Consider the following 23,252-nt stretch of genomic DNA (forward strand, 5'->3'; position numbering starts at 1 on the left):
CTCAAAATTGCCAAGCTTGCCTAATATTGTATTGGCAATGTAATCCTTTCAAAGTTACTAATTTTATGGTAAAAAAATTAAGGTTCAGAGATAGAAATTTTTCCACAGAAAAATAAAACAGTGGAAAATTGTCTGTTTTGGAAAATGTCCACATCTCTGGTTTAATTTGAAGAGCTTTCTCCTACTGATGTTTTGTGCAACACCTAACATCAGAAAATGTAACCAGTCACTTCAGACTGGGGATTAGATTAAATTTCTAAATATGGAATACCATTTACTTGAAAATTATGCTTGACTCTTACAAGAAGTTTAAAAATATGTACTCTTAATTTCAGTGAAATGGCTGATCCAGAGAAAGAGGGAGGTGACCTTGCTGAAGCAGAAGCTAATGTATCAGTACCTGAACAGCAAGTTGTAGAGGACTCATCAGTAACAGAACAAACAGAAGAAATTATAGACTTTGTAAGAACTACAGAAAAGCAAACAGATGCAACACAGTCAAATGAAACAGCTCTACCTGCAGAGCAGGAGCAGTTAACGCCTGAGTCCAGTCCTACTGAGGAGCTGACAGAGAGACTGGACACTGTAACAGAGCCAGAGGAAGCCCACCCAGAACCTCAAGTTCAGGAAGATGTCGCGTATGTCAAAGATCTTAGTGATGAAGTGCAGTCTGATGTTGACACACCAACTCCGGTAGTTGAAATAACAGCAAAAGCTGTTAGTACTCTTGCTGAAAACCTGTCTGGATTAGCTGCAGAAACACATCCTGTGGGTAGCACATCATCGGGAGTTTTGAGATCTCAAATACCACAAGTTCCAGAAGATACAGAAGATTTTGTCACAACAGGTATACAATGTACTGAATACTGTAATTCTTTTTTGTTCCCTTTACTTTTGCTCTCATGCTTCCCCATGTCTGGCTAATTTCCTATCAAAGTGATATTAGTGCATAGATCAGGATGTAGTGTGCTGGGTGAAACGTTTGTTTTTCAAAGACAGAAAATAACAAACTTGCCCTTGTCTGCTATCCCCACTGTGGCTAATAGCAACTCTGGAGGCACTTTCTGTCAGGCAAGCAGCACAGGAGTGAAGTCCCTTTGCTGCAGTATTGATGAGATCCACATTGAGGGCCCCATGGCTAGATTAAAAAGACACCAGGAGATCTAGTCGTAGGTCTCCCAAGTAATGTGTAGCTTGTCCTTTGGTGGCTTTTTATTGGTTCCTTTATTTGGTAAGTTACACAATGTACATATTGTTTTTGTTGAAAAAGTTCACAGCATAGTGCACATTGAGAGCACAATATACTAACCTGCAACTACAGAAAAAGATACTAGAAAAACAAGAACCTCACAAAAAGTAATCCAGCATTCACATTATTAATTGCAAACTAATGAAAACCAGCAAGAAAATCATTTTCAAAGGTGGATGCCTAAAGCCTAGTGGAATAGAAATATCTTAAAAGATAAGCTGAGTCAGGTTAGCTGAGCCTCAAAAAGGAGAGAATTCTGCAATTTGGATACTCTCCAAACCTCTGTAAGCAATGAGCCCTCAACAAAGCCTCCTGAGGTGGTGTGTAGACAATGACAGTCTGGTACTGGGATGAATAATGGCTTCTCCATGTACTGCTGTGGAGTGGGGAGCTTTCAGTACCAAGGGATTTTGAGTTTTCTGCTTTTTACAGAACCCCCTTCAGTACAGGATACAGTCTGCTGGTGTGTCCAGAGATGTCTTGCTTTTGAAATTAACAGCAGTTAAGGGATTATTATTTTTTATAACCTATCCCCGCTTGGTTACATCTTGGAACGCAAGATGGCATACATAGGGTTATCAAGATGCCTCCCATACTGGCGTTAACCAGACCTGCTTAGTTTCGTAGGCCCTATTCTGTATATTTGTTCTTTATTTAAGATGTTGTTTTTACGGTTATTGTACAGTTATGAAATATAATTGTGTGGTATTTGAACAATTTTATTCAAAACAACGTTGTTTCTAAAGTGATAACTGGTTTGAAAAAAATCACCATAGTTATCTGAGAAGAGGAGAAAAAGAGGCATACAGTAAGAACTTGTGCCATTGAACTAAACCAAGACCCTAAATTAGTCGAAGAAGTATGAGCATGGATTTTATTTCTTTTCTTTCCCCTCCCCAGTTAAGATCATGCTGCATCCTGATATCCAGGTTTTTGCTATGGCTTTCAATATTAACAGAACTGTGGGACAAATGAAACAGTATTTTTCATCACGATTAAAAATACCGCAGGATGTTTTACAGTTCATGTTGTTAGGTAAGTATCAAGTTCTGGTGTAAATCTCCCTGTGCTCCCCTGATCTATACAAATAATAATGAATTCGACCCAGAGTAAGAATGAATATTGCTCAGTAGAACCAATTGATATGTTTTGTCGAAAGAATCAATATATGCAAGTAGCCACTGTTTGGTATATCTATGGAGACTCAAAGCATTAGATAGCATTGTAGTCCCAGAGGACAACTGCAGAGGATACAGTGTACAGGCTCTGCACAATGCAAGCATGTTGGGAGCAGCAGTTGTTTCAGTTCAACCCCCATAGGTGCAGTTTGCATAGAGAGCTCTGCCACACTATGCCTGGCTAGTCCCCTCACTTTAAAGAGTTCCCCTGTAACATCACTATTTTCCGAATCTCATACACATCAAAAGGGCACGTGGAGTTTTCTGCTTTGGGGGGAGGGGTTGTTTTGTTTTAAGGAAGATGTTTCTCCAAAACTAACCTCATTTTAATTTCTTTTTTCTATGCTGATATTTAATCCTTGTATATGATGTGACAGCTGTTAATCTTAAATATTAAATTTTAGGGAGAATAATGGAGAACAGTGAAACGCTGCAGGATCTTCACGCTAAATGTCATGGAACTATACAGTTCGATATGTTCTCCCTAGATGAAGAACGCTTTCCAATCAAATCATCTAAACTCTTTCAAGAATTCTACATGCCTGATGTTATAACCGTCAGAGTGAAAACAGGTGAACAGCCATTTTCAAATATGCATTTCAGCTTGTTCTATCTGTTATTATACTGTCTTTGAATGCAATTTAATTTTGCTGTTTCTGGATAGATGCAGACATATTTCAGGATGTATCCATAGAGATTAAGAGGCCAACGTTTGAGAAACCATTTCTGGGTGGATTTAGACATAGGCTAACAGGCGTGGAATATCACAATGCAGGATCACAGACGGTACCCAGAAAACGTCCAGAGAAAGGATATTTAGAGTTCTGTCGGTCAACACAGGTAAGAACATAAGAGAAGCCAATGTTGGATCAGGCCAATGGCCCATCCAGTCCAACACTCTGTCACACAGTGGCCAAAAATACCAGGTGCCATCAGGAGGTCCATCAGTGGGGCCAGGACATTAGAAGCCCTCCCACTGTTGCCCCCCCAAGCACCAAGAATACAGAGCATCACTTGCCCCAGACTGAGAGTTCCTATCTATACCTTGTGGCTAATAGCCACTGATGAACCTCTGCTCCATATGTTTATCTAATTCCCTCTTGAAGCTGTCCATGCTTGTAGCCACCACCACCTCCTGTGGCAGTGAAGTACTTCCTTTTAACTGTTATAACCCTACTGCTCAGCAATTTCATTGAGTGCCCACGAGTTCTTGTATTGTGAAAAAGGGAGAAAAGTACTTTCTCTATCTGCTCTATCCCATGCATAATCTTAGAAACCTCGATCATGTCACCCCTCAGCCGTCGTTTCTCCAAGCTAAAGAGCCCCAAGCACTTTAACCTTTCTTCATAGGGAAAGTGTTCCAACCCTTTTATCATTCAAGTTGCCCTTTTCTGTACTTTTCCCAATGCTATAATATCCTTTTTGAGATGTGGTGACCAGAACTATACACAGTACTCCAAATGAGGTTGCACCATTTATTTATACAGGGGCATTATGATACTGGCTGATTTGTTTTCAATTCCTTTCCTAATAATCCCCAGCATAGCATTGGCCTTTTATATTGCAGTCCCACACTGTCTAGACATTTTCAGTGAGTTATCTGCTACTACTCCAAGATCTCTCTCTTGGTCAGTCTCTGCCAGTTCAGACCCCATTAACGTGTATTGACACAATCAATGTGTGGGTAGTTAAAAATCACCTATTATGACACAGTTATTTTGTCTAGCCGCTATCTTTAATTCATTCATCATTTTATAATCCTCTATCGTTTGATCTGGTGGGCGATAACAAACTGCCAGTGTTAAGCTTCCTTTTGGGCCCACTATTTCAACCCATAGCATTTCCAGAAGCGAATCCAATTTTCTTACCCTCTCAATCTTACAGGACTGTATACCCTATCTGACATACAGAGCCACCCAACCTCCAACCCTTCCTCCCTATCCTTTCTATATAATTTATAACCAGGAATCACCGCATCCCACCATTTCTGAAATACCCACAATGTCTATTCCCCCCCCAACACCAAACATTCCAACTCCCCGATTTTACCTCAGACACTTCTAGCACTTGTATATAAATATGTATATATTCCCATGCATGTTAAGCCCACAACCTTCCTCTTGCTGCCTCAGGATCTTGCCAGGCAGTCCATATCGTTAGCCACAGTCTCAATGGACAATTCTAATCCATTTCCTTGTAGAAAAGTAACAGCTACCCCTTCATCTCTTTGAGATGAGCCATCCTGAACCAGAGACTTTTCGTCTCCTGTCGGCTTTCCCCCAATATTGCGTGTGGAACAGGTAGCACTTCTGAGAAGGCTACCTTGGAGGTCCTAGCCTTGAGTTTCCTGCCTAGCAGCCTAAATTTTTCCTTCAGGACCTCACAACTGCATTTCCCCACATCGTTGGTGCTAACATGTACCATGACCACTGGCTCCTCCCCAGCACTATCTACCAGCTTATCTAGAACACGTGTAATGTCCACTACCTTTGCACCAGGCAGGCAAGTCACCATACAGTCAGTATGCGGACTCGCCATCCAGCTGCCTGCCTGCCTAAGTATCAAATCACCAACCACCAAGAGCCCCCCTCCTTCCCTGCCAAGGGTTAGGGTGTGAAAGCTGAAGAAGAGGTCCCTTCTGAGGGCACATTCCCCTTATCAGCAGCACGGTGCCCTGTTTCCTCTTGACCCTCATGCTCCCTGACAGCGGCGTGGCTGCCATATTCAGAGTGGGACATATCTAACAAGTCCCTGAGACTCTTCTCCATGCGCCTAACTGACTGTCTCTGCTTCTCCAGGTCAGCCAGCTTGGCCTCAAGGGAGCAAACTCGTTCCCTGAGAACCAGGAGCTCCTTGCACCAGGCACACACCCAAGACTTCTGTCCAGTGGGCAGATAGTCATACATGTGACACTCCATGCAAAACACTGAATAGCCCCCAACCTCCTGCTGGCATTCTGGCTTCATAACTGCTTTAAAAATAATAATTATATATAATCCCCCTTTTAAGAACCTTTGTATTTATGTGGTTCTTCTTGTAGAAGTCTACTTACCTTACTGGGAACCCAAGGAGACTAGGGCCCTGGCTTTCTGGCTCTTCCTGGACTTTTTACAGAGTCCCTAGGCTAAGAGCCACAGGCCAAGAGCCCTTTGGCTCTCGTGCTGCCCTAAATAGAAGCCTCCCTCAGCAGAGGGCACTGCCAGCAGCTATCCAGATTCACCCAGGCACTCAATTACAGTCAAACAATGCCCCTTTCTTACATTCAGTTACAGTCAAACAATGCCCCTTTCTCATCCTATCTCAAACAACAGGTACATTTGCAAGACGATAAAATGACTTTAATTTGAAACTAAGTGTAAACAAGCTAAGCATGTATGAAGATAATTATGTGAATTATTTTTCTGCCATACATTCACAAATGAGCTATTTGTTGCAGGTGGTATATAGAAAAAATAGTGTTTTTACAGTGCCATCCTAAACAGAAAATAATAATTACACACCATCAAGTTATAACTGACTTAGGGCAGCAGTAGGTTTTTTCAGAGAAGTGGGTTGCCATTGCCTTCCTTTACATAGCAATGCTGGTCTTCCTTGATGGTCTTCCATGCACATACTGGCTGACCCTGCTTATCCTCCACTCTTTGACAAGCTTGGGCTAGTCTGGCCTATTCGGGCTGCTAGTTATACCCTTCATTACAGTGACTTCAGTGGATCTCGAAGGGTGTAACACTGCTTAGGATTTCACTGTTGTAGTAGTTTTTAGACAATTATCTGTAAAAATAATTTTTTTTCCCTAGACAGCAGTTGAGAGGAAAAAGCTACAACAGACAAGAAATACAACTTCCACCCAGATGACTAAAATTGGTGTTTATGTGTCAAACATCACTGACAAACTCATCGAACCGAAAGGCTATGTCACAGCTGAAGAGTACCATGCACGAAGACTTAAGGCAGTAAGTGTTCAAACCGTTGAATGATCATCATTAAATCATCACATTGAAAGGAATTGTTTAAATCACAAGATGGTGTGAAACGACTGTCAGAAGCTGGCATCTGGCTAGTTGAAACCTGATATATTCTAACCCTTTGTATTCTGTTTGATCTCTGTACCCCCTATCGCTGCCCTCGTCTGCCATTGAATTCCTGGGGGAGGGGGAGTGAGTGTCTGTAGTGAATTAGGGAGGCTTGCTTGGTAACTTTCCTAAGGGGCCTCAAGACGTCTTTCACACGAGAAATGTCCTTAAAGGAAGACTGTGCCAGGCTAGATAGTGGCTGTATTTCTTTCAAAGTCACTGTAGTAATGCTGACGTTGAGGTGAATGGAATTTCGGAACTGTGCCTATATCTTGCTTTTCCCACCTTCTGCTTGCTTTTCCCGCCTTCTGCTTGCTGTCATAAGCAGCAGTCAGATGGACGAAAACTGCTGATGTCTTAAGACACTTCTGATACCCTGCCTCAATGAAAGTTGTTAAGCTGAGAACCTGGTCTTCACAACTACAATGGGGTCTAAATCCTGCTTGCTGTATAGGGACATGTTCATTATTTCTGTTGCTGATTCTGTTCAGGATTAGCCTCTCGAGGAGTTTATAACAGGAGCTTAGAAGGGAAATAGGTCTGTAACTTTCTGCCAGATGTTTTGGTTTTCCAGGTTTCAGAACAGCAACTATCTTTGCTTTCTTGAATTCCCCTGGGAGATTTCCTGTTCTCATGTCAGTGGGAAACTTTGCGAGTCACTTCTTAGTGAACATGCCGCTGTTGATCAGGAACTCATTATGGATGCAGGTAGCTTTCCACTCATGATGTCCTTCAGTCCCTTGGAAATCTCATCAGCACTGAAATCCCCTGGCAGCTCGCAATCTTCAGGGCAGGTTTGTTTCAAAATCTGTAGTTCTTTTTTTATCCTGATTGTAAAATCTCAGTCCTTTGGAGCTTTGGATAGGGATACCAGCTGGATTTCCTCAGAGCACTGGTGGGCTTGCACCCAGGTTTTTCAACAGGCTCCAGGCTTTCCTACAGGAGTGCCTGAAATCCAAGTTTGCAGTTGCTTCATTCCATTTGATACAGCCTCTCACTCTGATTGTGCCAACCTGGAATATATTATTTCTGCTATCGTCCAGGAATGTGCCTTTTGGCTGAAGATGTAACAACTCCATTGAATCAGCAGTAGTTATTAGTGTTGGAGGGACCCATCCAAGACACCTATCCAGATCTTCACTGAAACCTTTCTAATTTGCCCTCTTAAAATTCCATCATGGTCTTGGAAAAGACCTGATAACTGTTATTTGGTTTCCTAGCTTGAAGATTACAGGTTGATGCTGACTATGTGAAAAAGCCTCAAGAACACGCAAGGACTGACTTCTCTGATCAGACGAAACAAATGTTAAATCAGGGTTGGACTCTCTATTCCATGCTGCTGATCTTAAGGCGCCTCTGTCTTCAGTGTCGAAAACGAAATGCAAGCCAAGTTCTTTAGCCAGTCAACAAGTGCCTCACCGTTCTTATCATTAACTGTGTATCTTCAGTTTCCATGGTGGCTGTTAAAGTCACCAGCATATGCAGAAGGATGGGGGTAGGTTTACAGGATATATGGTGGTCATGAAACTGCTGGAGGTTTGTAAATATTGACAACATGTACTTCGCCAACTTTTACTATGATTGTGGTAATGTCATTGTGGATGTTAGGGGCATGCAAAAAAACAAACAAACCACCCTGGTATTTTCCTGGTTCACGAATATTGACCATTGGTCCCCATAGGATATAATGGAGAATCAATCTGGGGGTATCTGGGGCTCACGGGGGGCTGTTTTTTGAGGTAGATGCACCAGATTGGCAGCATAGCTGCTGGTGCCTCTCCTCAAGCCCCCCCCCCCCAGTTTAAAAAAGATTGGACCGGGGGTACAAATCTATGGGTCCCCAAAGAAGGTGCCCCCATCCTCCATTGAAACTAATGGAGAGAAAAAAGTATTTTAAAGGGATTGTGGTCCCTTTAAATGACTTCTCCAAGCCATACGACTCCTTGGTTTGGAGAACTCCCTTCGGGGTAAACTGGCTATGGCAAAGGAGCCAAGCCTGTGGGGAGAACTCTCCCTGCAGGATTGGTTCCTGGTGGGCTCTGTTGGGCAGTCCTGTTTAAACCAGACTGCCCAACAGAGCCCTGCAGGGAGAGTTCTCCTGGTAAGGTATTTTTCAGGTATTTGTTCACCTTGGATTTAGCCGAACACCCCCCCCCCCTAGTGGATGTTGGTCAATAACAGCTCCACATTTTCAGTGTTGCTTCCGGCATAAGTCACTGTGCCATAGGCATGATTATATGTAATGCCAATAACATATCTTGCAATTTTCACTCTGTGGCAGGCTTGATTTTTGTTATCAAGATACGTTTCTTGAACAAGAGCTAAATCTATTTTATTGGCCAGTAAGATTCATGACAAGTATTGGCATTTAGACTTGCTTATACCCTCAATATTCATTTGGCAGATTCGGATGCAGTTTCCTATACCCCTTGTCAAGTAGTCCTCAGAAGGACTGTTTGATTGGTTGATTGTTTCCATGTGTGTAGTGCAGCCAGGAGATCTTACGATTGTCTGGCAGCCGCAAGTTCTAGTTCTTTAGCGTTATCCAAGGTGTACCATGAGGAGGTGAGCTCAAGTTGCACTCTTTTTTGTGTCTATGTTTTTAGAGTGTTGCCTAGAAACAAAACTATTTTAGAAAGTATGTAATAAATGTCATATATTTTTATAAAGGTGTGGTTTCTTGTATACACTAGCCCTGGGAACCCATGAGGTTCAGGCTTGGACTCCTTGACAGATCTTTAAAAAAAAAAAAGATAAGTAAAGAGAATATAGAGTTGGTTTCTTACAGTACCTAAAATTGCTGTTTCCTTGTTACAGTACTACTGTTACTCTCCTAGAAGAGAATTACTCCTTATTTAGAAAAATAGTTTTATAGGATATGGTGATTTTCTACTGCAATGAAACTAACATTTTTAAGGATTGGGAGGGTAGAACAAATAAAATTTGTTCCACACAGCAATTTGGAATGATACATAACAGGAAGATGAATGTTTGCAATAATAGTGTTTGTATCATAACTAGCACTTGATGTTGCGTTATCTAGCTTTGGACTTGAACAAGGCAAGCTGCAGACAAGAAGTCTGCATGTGAAGCAAAAGAGAAGCTGGCTGAAGATAAATGTTGGCTGCGGTCACACGGAGCATTAGCCACGCTACAGAGACAGAAGATAGGCGGATTTTCTGGGCGCGATCACAACGCCACATCTGGGAAGCGTAGAGCTCCCGTGGCGAAGCCGATGCTTCCCGCCAAAGATGCGGGGTAAAAAACTAGTACCTCCGAGGTACTAGTTTCCGGAAACTGCGGGGCAAGGGCGGGCGCCTGATCGCGTTTCCGGTGGTAAATCGTGGCATCCTGCGCCCGCCCATGTCCCGTCGCTAAAAGGTTTTTGTTTTTTCAAGTCTCCACGGGATCCGCACAAGCACCCAACGGCACATGCACACACTTCGGTTAAAAACAAACAACACAGCCCCCTCCTCTTTTCTGTACCCCCCCTGGCTCGGCCTGCTCGAGAGGAACTCTCTGCACCGGGCGGCAGAGGGGGAGGTGCAGGGGGGGCGTGGCAGGAGGGTGGCCGGGCTGAAGCTCCTCCTGGAGGGGACCGGACGGAGGACACAGTTTACATTCCTCTGCAGCCCTGGAAGGGGTTAAAACCGCGGAGCCTTTTGCTAGAGAGGCCGCTTCTTTGCCGCGCCGCAGGATTGTCCTGTGATCAGCACCTCCCCCCTAACCACGGGACCTCGACGGGACGTCTGATTGCGCAGCTGCGCATTATTTTGCTCCGGGACAAACAGCCACGCTTCCCCCCCGCATTTTCCTGCCTGTGTGACCGGTGCCCAAGTTCTTTTAAGTGTTTATCAGTGACTTCAAAGTACATCCTGAACTACTCAAGAGCTCATTCATTTGTTTTCATATTTTCATATTATCTTTACCTACTCTAGTAATTCTTAAGTTGTGCTCTGTGGACCACTGATGAGGTGCTTTGAGGTGCCCCATGAACCCAGAACAAAAGGGCGAAAGCCTTTTCTAGAATAAGCCACCATGGTAACTTCAGTACTTTGGTATAGCTGCATTGGAACATGTGGAGTTTTCTTGTATCACTGAGATATTGCTGTTCAGGATCTATTCTTACACTGCACCAGTGCGTTACAGATACCACACACAAATCTAGAAATGTATTACCAGAAAGGTTTCTCCTTTTCCTGCACAATTATTCTTTTGATCAGAGTGTACAATACCTTTGCATTGGCATGCAAAAGAACTCAAGTTTTAATTTGCAAGCATTTCAAGCAACCTTCCATTTTTTTCTCACAAATGCCAATGAGAATGTTTCACTTTGTTGCATATATTGAACATTTTTCTCCCTTGTTTTCTCTCTTTCCTTCCTATTTACAGGTCATTGTAATACAAACCTACTTCCGAAGGTGGAATGCTATCAACATAGTAGCAAGACTAAAAGAAGAAAAAAGGTTGAGATTGGAGTGGGAAGAACAAGAGGAACAAAGAAAAGAGCGAGAGAAGGCAGAGAGACTACGGAGAGAGTATGATCGAAGGATGCATCCTAAAACAAAGGATGATTTTGAACTACTCTATCATGCTTTGGAATGTAAGTTTCTTGAAGATACACATTTAAATAAAAACCCTGAATTGAAAAGAAGTTTGTATAGATCCCTTACATCATCAGAATGTTTGTTTCCAGGACTGTTTATACCATGTCACAGGTACTGTCTTGAGATGTTCATCAAGCTGAGGTATCTCAAACTTCAATAAAACTTAGAAGTCCCCCATGGGTTTCAGAACCATAAAGGTAAAGGTTACCCTTGCTCGAAGGCCAGTCGAATCCGACTCTAGGGTGCGGTGCTCATCTCCGTTTTCAAGCCGAAGAGCCAACACTGTCTGAAGGTGTTTCCATGGTCATGTGGCTGGCATGACTAGATGCTGAGGTGCATGGAATGCTGTTACCTTCCCACCGAAGCGGTATCTATTTATCTACTTGCAATTTCTTGCTTTTGAACTGCTAGGTTGGCAGGAGCTGGGACCAGAGACGGGAGCTCACTCTGTCATGGTTATAACCAAGTGTTGTATAGACCCAGCTTCTGTGTTTTACTTGAAATAAATATTACTGGTGTATTTTACATTTTAACAGAAATAACCTTAATGAACTGAACTCAAGGGGAAGTTAGAATGAGTGACATTAGTTGGTGCCCTGGACTGCAGCAGGTACTTTCAGGTTGCTAACTTTCGTTTCTGTTTCTTCCACCAACCCTTGCATTATACAGAATAGGGTAGTAGAATTCTGGATTGTTATCATTTCAAAGCACAGGTGGGGAGTGATATTTTTGGATGCTTTCCCAGCTTTCTAAAACCATGTTTTACCATGACATCAAAAGTAGTAAATTACATGTTTCCTTGCAAACCAGGGTTTCAAATGACAATTAAGCCACTGTTTGGAGAACAGTGAACTGCAAACCACACTTTGCCATCTTGGATGTACTAGCAAACTATTTGTTGCCACAAAATTTGAGGCTGCTAAATATCTCACTACATACAAGGGCAGGAAAGAGTAGGGTTTGTTTGTGCAAGAGAGCTTGGCACTTCTTCGGGACTTGTCCACATAGAATCAAACTGTTGTGTGAGATCCCACAGACATGTTTGAATAATTCCTTGGAGAGTAGCTGTGGCTTTCCTCTGTGATATCCCTCATTACTGCCTTTCTGACTTGGTATGAAAAAAGTAGTTGCAAATTTCTTTTTTTTTAATTAGTATCCTTTGTAGACATCAGGCCCAATATCAACATGGGCTTTTGCCAGTGCTGATTTCAAAGGATTGGATCCCAACTCCCAAGGTGCTGTTCTGCTGGTGTAACAGCATTTAGGCCAGTGAAAGTGCCCTTCTGTTGTTGGGAGGTGGATTTTCATCAGCTTTCCTCCTCTCACTGCAGTCTTCATCCCCACACAGGCTATTTTTGTGGTCCCCTGGGACCCAGTTTCAGGAGTGTTCCATGAGCTGTGGTGGAAGGGGGGGAAGTCCCATTCTGTGAGGTTTGTACCTCTCATGATACTTTGTATCCAACCCATAGTTTACTTGCTGCCCATCATGATATGTGCATTGAGCCTGTGCAAAGTCCCTGTGATGTTGCAGACGCTTCTGGGATTGTCCTCTCCTGTTGTTCAGGGAGCTGACACTGCTAGAAGCAAAGCCGTGGGTCACACGCTGTTTTTGGCACAGGGGACGAGGGCTTTGGAGAATGAAGGCTGCTGCCTCATCTGCCTGTATTGGAACCCCAGCCTGCCATTTGCTTCTGTTTTTAATTTGCTGTTGACTGGTTGCTTCCCTGAACAGTAACTGGCAATCACCTTCATCCCCCCTAAGAGAGCTTACTGATTCTAGGAATCAGGTTTTTTTTAACCTGTGACTAGAACTACTTTTCACATTGTTGCAGTGTCAAAGATCTGCACAAGCTGTCTTGCTCTGACAGTGATCCGATGAGATTATTGTCCTCTAGAGATCTGTGAAGGGTATTCCTACTGAATTCAACAGTAGGACTTTATTTATTAAATGTATGAATCGCCCACCCTGCAAGCAGCCTCTGGGTGATTTACAATCTTAAAACAGTTAAAATACAGTCAGCATAAAATTATCATAATAATCCAATAAAAACAGTCCAGATGGCAATATAGACCCCTTTTGCCAGCTACAGTGCTGTCTGTGCAGCAGGGCAGGGAAGGGCAGGTGGGCAATGTTCCCTCTCAGCTGTGGAGTCTTGTGAGCAAAACTTCGACTTTGTAAGTGACTGGCATTAAAGTTGTGAGCGAGCAATTTGGCTACTGCATAAATTAGTTTGCTCTGGAGCCATCCTTCCTGAGCTAAGACAAAAATGTGTGAGCCGGAGGCTAAAAAACTGTGAGCTAGCTCACACTAACTCAGCTTAGAGGGAACACTGCAGGTGGGGGTCATAGGAAAAAAAACAGGAAAAGGGTACCAGTCTTAACCATTGCTGCCCTCAGCTAAAAGCCTGGTGGAACATCTCTGCCTTGCAGGCCCTGAGGAATTGCATCAGATCCCACAGGGCCCTGATGTTGTTCAGCACAGATTTCTACCAGGTCGGGGCCAGGACTGAGAAGGCCCTGGCTCTAGTCAAGGATAGCCAGACTTCCCTAGAGCTGGGGATCACCAGCAAATTGTTGTCAGCTGATCTCAGCATTCTTCTGGGGACATATTGGAGGAGGCGGTCCCAGAGGTACGTGGGTCCCTGACCGCTCAAGGCCTTAAAAGTCAACACTAATACTATGTTGTTACTGGGGCCAGATAATGACACTCACAATTTTTAAAACAACCATCTTGTCTGCTTAAAGATGTCCAAAGTGTTTTCAGTGAAGGCTAAGTGGTTATATGAAAACAGGAAAGACAGTAAACAATACTAAATAATTAACTTGGAAGTGTCAATATTTTACAACAGACAACCCTTTTCATTTAGTGGTCTGTCTTCTGTTTATCAGGATGGAAATGATCAAAACTTAAACCAGGACTCTAATTTAGAAATGTCTTTAGTTCTACTGAAAGCCTGTGTTCAGTTATATTGTACTTGTGGCAGTGTAGCTGACACTGATTAGCTGAGCTGATGTGAAGGCTGAGGATGTTCAGCTGGGCAGGGAACAAAGTAGTTTACAGTCCAGGTTCTATGAGGAAAGGACAGGTAACTTTGGATGGGGATTTATTTTATTTTGTATTTAAAAAAATTATTAGCCACCTTTCTACTTTGTGACTCAAGGTGGCATACAATGTAAATAGAACAACAATTATATAAAAACCTCTAATAAAAGACACATAAAAGACTGTTGCTGAGAGCTGGGAACAGATCAGAGCTGTCAAGACAAAGGAGGTAGAGTTGCCAGCTCTGGATTTGGAAATCCCTGAAGATTTTGGGGGTCCAGACTGGGGAATGCGCTTTGGAAAGAGGAGGGACTTCAGCATGGCACAGTCCCACAGAGTCCAGCCTTCAAAGCAGCCATTTTCTCCAGGACAACTGATCTCTGTAGTCTGGAGATCAGTTGTAAAAGCAGGAGACCTCCGGGCCCCACCTGGAGGTTGGCAACTCTAGTAGGAGGAAATGCAGAAGGAAAGGAAGCCAATGAAGAATGCTGAATGGTCTATGTACAGAGAGAAAAGAACTTGAAGGATGGGTAGGCAGAATAGAGTTGCCAGCTCTGGGTTGAAAATACCTGGAGACTTTGGGGGTGGATCTGGGAAAGGGTGGGGCTTGGGGAGGGGAGGGACCTCAGCATGGTACAGTGCCATGGAGTCCCCCCTTCAAAGCAGCCATTTTCTCCATGGGAACTGATCTCTGTCAGCTGGAGATCAGTTGTAAAAGCGAGGGATCTCCAGGCCCCACCTGGAGGCTGGCAACCGTAAGGCAAACAGTGACACTTGAGGAGAAGCGTGGCAGAGACAGAGCACTGAGAAAAGACAAGAATGAATAGGGAGCGCTTTCTGAAGAAACTTCAGTATTTTCGATGAGATGAGGAGGGAGAGAGTGAGGAAAGGAGAAAATTACATATACAATCAGCCCCTATGCATTGTTGACTGGAAACAGAAGGGAGCCACAGGGCTTGGTCCAGAGTCTGACAAAAGTATTCTGACAGATGTGTGCCTTGTCCTGTCACATGCATCCAGAAGATCATTTACTCACAATCAACCTGATAGCTGGGTGTGATCTGAGCTCAGGGAATTACTCTTAATGAGCCAGTCAGAGGGAAGCTTTTGGGACACCTAACTGAGGACTACAATTCCCAGGGGCAACTGCTCTTAAAGATACACAGCAGTTTAAACTACTATTACCTACAGTTAACGCTTATTGGGGGCAGCACATGCCTGCTTCTCTTTGCAGTGAGATTTGACAACCTTAATGGGGCCAAGAGCCCAGAACTGGGGGCTTCTGAATTGCCCTGAATACTTTGTTGCTTGCAGGCTTTGAAGTATGACTGAATTGTAACAGTTCTTGGGTTCTGGAGTATTGAAGAAGAAGAAGAAGAGATTGGATTTATACCCCGCCCTTCACTACCCAAAGGTGTCTCAGAGCGGCTTACAAACTCCTTTCCTTTCCCCTCCCCACAACAGACACCCTGTGAGGTAGGTGGGGCTGAGAGAGCTCTTGACAGAAACTGCTCTTTTTCAAGAACAGCTGTGCCAGAGCTACGGCTTGCCCAAGGTCATCCAGCCAGGTGCAAGTGGAGGAGTGGGGTATCAAACCCAGTTCTCCCAGATTAGAGTCCGCGCACTTAACCACTACACCAAACATTTAAAGTGTTTCACTGACACAATCTTGCTGTAACCATTACAAACAACCCTGTAAGGCAGGTCAGTATTATCTTTATGTTATAGGTGATGGAAGGGAGCACTGACAATTGAAGTGGATTGCCTAAGGCAATCTGTTGAGTTCATGGCAAAGGCAGAATTTGGGCAGCAACTATCCCAATAGTTGGTGCAGTACTAAGAACACTTTCCCTGGAGCAAGCCAGTAGGATTATGTGTAGACCTGCTTGGGATTGCTCTCTCAGTCTCTTAGCTACTGGGCTGCACTGTTTAAATACAGAGCTTTAGATGGCTGCAAATTAGGCTGGAAATGAAACTAGCTCCAAAAAGCTTGCTTTGAAAATTCATTTCCTGTAGGCAGAGGCGTGTTTTGCTTTTGTTTGAAACTGCTGCCCCCTTCTGGGGCCTTAAGAAGTGCTTTGATTTTGGTGTGTCCTGTTGACTGGAGCAGAACTGCTTAAGCCTTCCAATGGTGTGCTTTTCTTAGGCAGCCATTCATAGTTAACCAGAGTAGAAAAATAAAAAAAGAAGCAGTCAAAACAAACAAACAAAGCAAGCATTGCAGATGAAAAAAACACGGAGACTTTTTCTGTCTGTTTTATTCTCACTGCGTTCAGCTGCACACAACTTCTGTTAGCAATTAGAACAAAATGAGGGATGCTTTTATGTGCAGAATGATAGACTCTGCAGATGGCTGATGTGCTCAGAGATGGATGTTACATGCATGGTTATATTCTGTCAGAATAAGTAACCAGTGTTCCCATTTCAAACCTTGTTTGGAGGAAGCAAACTTTTCTAAACTTTCCAGAAATGTATGGAGACCTTCAAGCTGTGATCAGCATGGTCTAGAAGATAGGGAGTTGGGCTAAGATATGTGTTGTGTAGCCTTGAAGAAGTTGCCTTTACTCTGCCACAGTTGGTGATTAATAAAATGGGAATAACAGCTCCTTGGGAAGTCTGTGAAAATTAATGGAAAAAAGCATTTGTAAAGATCTTTGCATGCTATATACCTAATAGAGAAAAGTATCAAAGGCCCCGATCACACGGGCCAGATAACGCGGGGAGGAGGCATGGCTATTAGCGCAGTCGCAATTTGAGCCGCTGCAACGGGATCAGACGCGACAGCAGCACTCCTCCACTTGCACCTGGCTGGATGACCTTGGGCAAGCCGTAGTTCTGATAAGAGCTGTTCTTGATAAAGAACAGTTTCTGTCAGAGCCCTCTCAGCCCCACCTACCTCACAGGGTGTCTGTTGTGGGGAGGGGAAGGGAAAGGAGTTTGTAAGCCACTCTGAGACACCTTTGGGTAGTGAAGGGCGGGGTATAAATACAATCTCCTCTTATTATTATTATTATTATACACACCCCTTCCAGAAAATGATGGCTAACAGGGGGGAAGACCAGCTTAGATTAATATCTCCCAGTCATTTCCTGTGTATGCGAAACTGTTTGAAGCCACTACTTTGCACCAAATTCTGCTTTTATGCACTCTTCAGCTCACCCATATGTTGGTATTTGTGGTGGTTCGCCAGTGGTAAAATTCAGCTCATGGCAGCAGGTGCGCCTTACAAGTTTGCCACATGATGTAAGGTCGCAATGCTTGACGGTATTGGTTGAAGTAACAGATCAATTGGGCTGATGTGGAGGCCTCATCAGAACAGCTCTCTGAATAAAATCATATTAAAGTCTCACTTAACTGAATTTGTGAGGCAGTTAGAATGGCCATAGCTGAACTGGACCTTCCAAATGATAAAAGGTTTGCATGCATTTAAGAAGCTTCATAAAACATTCCGTTTTGGGAACTGCAAGTGAGATGTGTCATTTTGTTCCCCAGAAAACGCATTAAACTGGTTCTGCATCTTGAAAGGTCATTATTGTTGGGGTACTTGATTGACCAGTTTCTTTATCAAATTTGTGCTCAAATTGAAAATCAGAGTTTTGTAAATGAGATGTGTGTGTGCTCAATAGGGCCATGAGTAAAGAAACTCTTCTAACTGGAGGTAGCTGAAGGTTGAGGGTTACACTTAAGCAGTGGTAGATTCTCATCTAAATGTCAGAGTTTTGTCACAACTTGGGAGGAGTTGCGGGTGATATATATTGAGCTCTTGACAACCTAACACATCCTCTAAAGCTGATGGAAAGCAATGGGTGACTTGAAAGAGTCTCCTTCATTGTATCAAGATGCAGAAAATAGGAAGGGAGCGGAGTTGATCTGTGCAGCTGTCCTGCATTATTGCAAAAATGTTTTTGTGTGACTAACCATGATGGAAACAGGCCTTCATGCAACTGAGAGGTTTTTTTTTAAGGAATCTTCTCTTCCACTGTCTCTCAGGGATGCAGAATGCAATCCAGCATGCATGGCTGATATTTATTTCCATGACAAAGAAACTGTTGGGATAACACTGTGTGTGTAACCCTATTCAGTTATTGCATTTTTGGCTCTTCTGCCTCCTGACCCAGCAAAGCACACTGCACAAAATCCCCTTGATGCACACAGTATGTGCACCTGGATATATTACAGATATGCATTCACACCTATTCCGGTGCTCTTTTTTTAAAAGGGGTGGGGTTTGGTAATCATATATAAGGTTGCAATGATTTCCCTCAGTTCTCTCCTCAGGACTTGGAAGGGCCTCCCCATGTGCCATTATTCAGTACCATGAGTAGCACTACAAAAAAAGAGTGTGCACACTAGTGCTTGAAAGGATGCATAATATCCTATTCACACAAAATGTCAATCATACATATTGAGAGGATTGTGGATAGCATGCAAGGAGCTGTAATAGGCAAAGCTAACCTTGACATCTTTGCTCTATCAGAGCATGCCAAAATAATGGCATGTAGGAGATCAGAGAGGTATTTGTACCCCTCTAGGGGAGCTTCCATGACACTTTGAGAATCCTGGATCTAGAAAGCAAATTCTGAAAATGGATTCACTCAAGCATATGTTTACAGAAACTGGAATCAGCAGTCAAAACTGTGACTCACAGGGTCAGGAGTTTCAGTAACCAATTTCAGTTTGATTATCCACAGATATAGCTTGTTCTCTGAGGGTATGAGCAAACCTGTCTGTCAAGAGATCAGATTATCTAATCTAAGAATTTCTCTGTCATTTGGATAGTTTAGCTTGATGTATTAGCCCTGAGGATCATAACATTGCTGAATCCAGGATATGACACTTGTATTCCTACTTCAGATACTATTAGAATTATGTACATTCAGCAATCCAGTCTCCCACTGTGGTAGTTTCACTTGGAGAATAATGACATTTTCTACTCCTAAAGAGATTATTAACCTGGGCTCAAAAGCCTAATTGGATAATTTATGGTCTAGCTCAAAGTGTTTGTGTCCTTTTGCCAATGCTGTCCTAACATAATTTTGCATTCTCATTTAAATGTAACATTTAAATTATGGGCAAGGCTTTAGTACTAGTATGGATTTGGGATGCTACATAGAGCAATTTTCTACACATACAGATTTTAATTACAACTGTTGTGACTAACTGGTGTTCTTATTTTGTGCAAGATAATGTTCATAAATTGCTGTTCAAGTGTGCAGGGTATTTTAGTAATTATATATGAAATATGTTTCGTGAATAGCAGTTTTACTAATGCAATATTTAATGGGATTAATTAAATTTCACATTAAGGGCTGGTTCTTAAAAGATCTTTTGCTCTACATGGAATCCTGATTGTCCAAAGCAACATTTTTGGGTGGACAACTATAATGTGTGATCCCAGAGACTAGCTATTTCCATGATCACCTTAGTACTTTCCCCATCTTTTGTAATGACAGCAGTAACCGTTACAAATATCTATGGTTGTCCAGCTCATGTGGTACACTGTCCACATGAATGCATAGCCCGGGATGGTTGACTGCTATTTATCTGTAGACCTTCAGTCCAGTATTACAAAATTGGCAACCCACCCATTTGAAGCCACATGAGCAGACACCCTGCTGCTTTCAGAAACTTTGAAAGGAAGCGAGCCAATGGGGTATAGTGACTAGAGTGTCAGACTTGGCTCTGGGAGACTTGGGGTCCAAACTCCCACTCTGCCATGGAAGCTGACTAGATGACCTTGAGCAGTCATGCTCTCTCAGCCCAACCTACCTCACAGGATGGTTGTTGTAAGGATAAAATAGAGGAGGGGAGTACACTGTTGTAAGTTGCTTTGAGGCCCCATTGGAAAGAAAAGTAAGGTATAAATATGTAAATAAATAATCATGTCACCATGAATCTTACCTCAGGCATGTGGGAGACTGCATATAGACACAGAAGTGTGCACTGGACTGGCACTGTCTAATAGTTTGGTTTGGACTATTTTGTGGCAAACTATCAATGCCGTATTATATAGGGGGAGGGACAGGAGACCACAAGTCTATGGTCTGCAGGACAGAATACAAAACAGTTGCATGCACAATCCCTAAAGCAAGTTCAGTTCCTCTTTCATATAATTCTTCCTTCATCCTCAGTTATATATTAAGACAGTAGCAGAATAGACGGGCATGGCATGGAACACCAACATCAGGGAATTTCAGAAACTCCCTTTCATCCATGTACTTAGCTAAGCTTAGTGTAGTTGTACGGGGGGGGGGGGAAGCCCTGTAATCCCCTTTCTCTCTCTGATTAAGTACATTTCTATCTTAAAGGATCAATTTCATATGGGTAGTCTGTGAAGTCTAAATCAAGAAAGGAGAACTGGAAAATCAATAACTGTCTTTTTGGTTGCTGCAGTATGGAGGCAGGAGGAGCTTGCACGCATCGACAGTATCTTCACTGGAGCCGAGCGGAAGGCAGCACTCTGTGCACTTTTAGAAAAAGAGGCCGAGCTGATTGCTTCCATTGGGAGGCACAAACTCAATGCTGATGACGAGAATGAGCAAAAGGCAATCCTGTCCTTCCTGGAAAAGGTCAGTGAGATAATTTCAAGCAGAAACTTGACTGTAGCCAGAGTTCAAAACCCTGAATTAACATTTACAAACGTACAGCAGACAAAAGAAAAGCACAGTCATTCATTACCTTGACTGGCTGAACATAGGAACTGGAGGCCTTCAGCATGCCTAGCAGTAAAATCTGTTTGTTAGGTGTCGTTATTCAAAGCCTTTGTATGTGCCTGTTAATTGAGTCTTCATCTGTCAGATGGCAAGTCTTGGACACCAGGTAACTTTCAATTAATGCTACATTGAGAGGCACAAGAGGCTTAATAGTGCGATCCTATGCAGTATTACCTCAGTCTAAGCATATTGATTTCAGCTGCCTGAGACAGGCGTAACTTTGCATAGGATTGCACGTCTCATTCCTTTTTTTTTTTTTGCTGCTGTCAAGGTCCAGTTATCAGTTCCTCATTTAATTATAATGCTTAACCTTCTAAGAATCTGTCAGATTCTTACTTATGAACTCCTGTTTTATTAATCTAGTTTTGTTTGCTTGTTTGTTTTGGTATGTGCTTTTATCTCTTTTTCTTTTTTCTTTTTCGCCATCAAGTCACAACAGACTTATGGTGACCCCATAGCGTTTTCAAGGCAAGAGACATTCACAGATGGTTTCCCACTACCTGTCTCTACATAGCACCCCTGATATTCAGCAGTGGTCTCCCATCCAACTACTAACCAGGGCCAACCCTGCTTAGCTTTCAAGATCTGACAAAGATCAGGCTAACCTGAGCTATCCAGGTCAGGGCTTCTCATTCATACTTAGCTTAATTTACATTCTAAGAAAAATTCAATACAGGACATGATCTTTTTTATTATTATTATCTTTAGTGTTGTAGGCTCCAACTTTTTTTACTGTTGCAAGATTGCAGGGAAATATGTAGTACTTTGGCTTTTGCATCATGTGAACTGTTTGTGAAGAGTAGTTTTATATGTGTGGGGGTTTTTTTTAGAAGTTTTGAATATGTTCATTGGGGGGAGGTCCTCTATGTAACTGATCTAAACTAAATGGTTACAATCCTGCTCCTGTCCTGTGTAGAGTTGTGGTTGCCTCACTCGGCAGACTGCAACTTTCAAGGCAATTTGCAGGAAATGGAGGCTCTTCCTTGCCTCCCCTTCAAGCATTCAGTGTGGTCCCTGTTAACTAAAGTTGACAACTTCCAGATAGCAGCTGGAGATCTCCTGCTATTCCAGTTAATCTCCAGGTAACCAAGATCAGTTCCCCTGAGAAAATGGCTGCTTTGGAGAGTGCGCTGTATGTAGGGCTGCCAGGTCCCTTTTGCCCACTAGCAGGGGGATGGGGAGGACGTTCTGGGAGTGGAAAGTGATGTTGCCCCCCCATTCCCCCCAAAACAGTGACATGCCTGCTTCACCTGGAAGTGATGTCGGGGGTGACGCTCTGGATTTTGGGTGGAACTCTATGGTAAAATTGGCATCAAACCATAGAGTTTTGCCAAAAATTCAGAGTGTCAACCCCTGATGTCGCCGACATGCCAATGTCACTTCCAGGTGATGTAGGCACATTACGTGTGATGTTGCTATTTGAGTGGGGGGGGGGTTCCCTCCTGCAGGAGCCTGCAAATTTGGGGATTCCCCTGCCCCCACCAGGCAAATGGCAACCCTAACTGTATGGCATTATACTGCTGAGGTCCATCCCCTCCCCATACCCCACCATCCGTAGACTCCACACCCAACATCTCCAGGTATTTCCCTACCCTGAGCTGGCAACCTACTGTTACCCCATGCTACTCCTATCCAGGCCATGAGTAATTGGCATGCTAGAGGCACTGGGAAGAGTATTTGACAAGGCAGGCTGTGGGAAGACCTTAGCTTTCTGGCATAGGGCAGCATACCCTGACAAAAGTGGCACACTAGCAGTGGGAATCAATGTGGCATGGAATGGGAGGGTTACACTAGAGTCCTATATGTGTCCTCACTCCCTCCTATCCTGTGTGCAGAGAAGGTTTGTAACTCTTCGGGTTGAACCTTTGAGCTGCGGTTGTTAGGTTGTTTGGCCATGTGTCCGCAAATTTGATTTACCATGTCACTGCAGAATCTTTACAGTGAATGAAGCAGTATGGGATAAGCTGTAGTCAGGAAGCTTACACAGAAGAGGAGTTGGCTGCCCCCTTTCCTTATTTTATTTTACTTTATTTTTTGGCACAAGCAGAAAAGTACATGTCAAAATGGGAAATTTGTTCTTTTAAAAATAGGATAAATATGTTGTGTTTACTTACCCACCTCCAGATATCACTGGCAGCCACTGCAATAAAAAAATCATTTGGAAGCTTTGCAATGAATTGCAGTTGAACAGAGAGGAGTGAAACTGTGCTGGTTTGAGAAATATTTGTTAAAAAAATGAGTTTTGAAGAAGAGTGAGGACAGGGGAGATTGTCAGGTACATGCAGTACTATGGTAGAAGGCCTCCATTCAAATGTTGGTTGCTGCCACATGATCACCCACAGAGGTACCCCGTGACTGGTTGTAGTGTTATGCCAACTTCTCCAGGAAA

The 23,252-nt window shown here is 43.1% G+C and overlaps 1 protein-coding gene across 1 annotated transcript; it reads left to right on the top strand.

The window, feature by feature from the left end:
- Nucleotides 1-339: 339 nt before the first annotated feature.
- IQUB (IQ motif and ubiquitin domain containing) lies at nt 340-20,719 on the top strand (the record flags this gene model as incomplete). The annotated part of the gene is made up of 7 exons (XM_015414979.1): nt 340-847; nt 2,150-2,284; nt 2,832-2,999; nt 3,092-3,267; nt 6,225-6,380; nt 10,893-11,103; nt 20,544-20,719. Coding segments are annotated over exons 1-7 (1,530 nt in total), but the record flags the coding sequence as incomplete, so codon positions are not given.
- Nucleotides 20,720-23,252: the final 2,533 nt, after the last annotated feature.

This window comes from Gekko japonicus, unplaced genomic scaffold (genome assembly GCF_001447785.1).
Source record: "Gekko japonicus isolate JY-2015 unplaced genomic scaffold, Gekko_japonicus_V1.1 scaffold4432, whole genome shotgun sequence".
Taxonomy (NCBI): Eukaryota; Metazoa; Chordata; class Lepidosauria; order Squamata; family Gekkonidae; genus Gekko; species Gekko japonicus.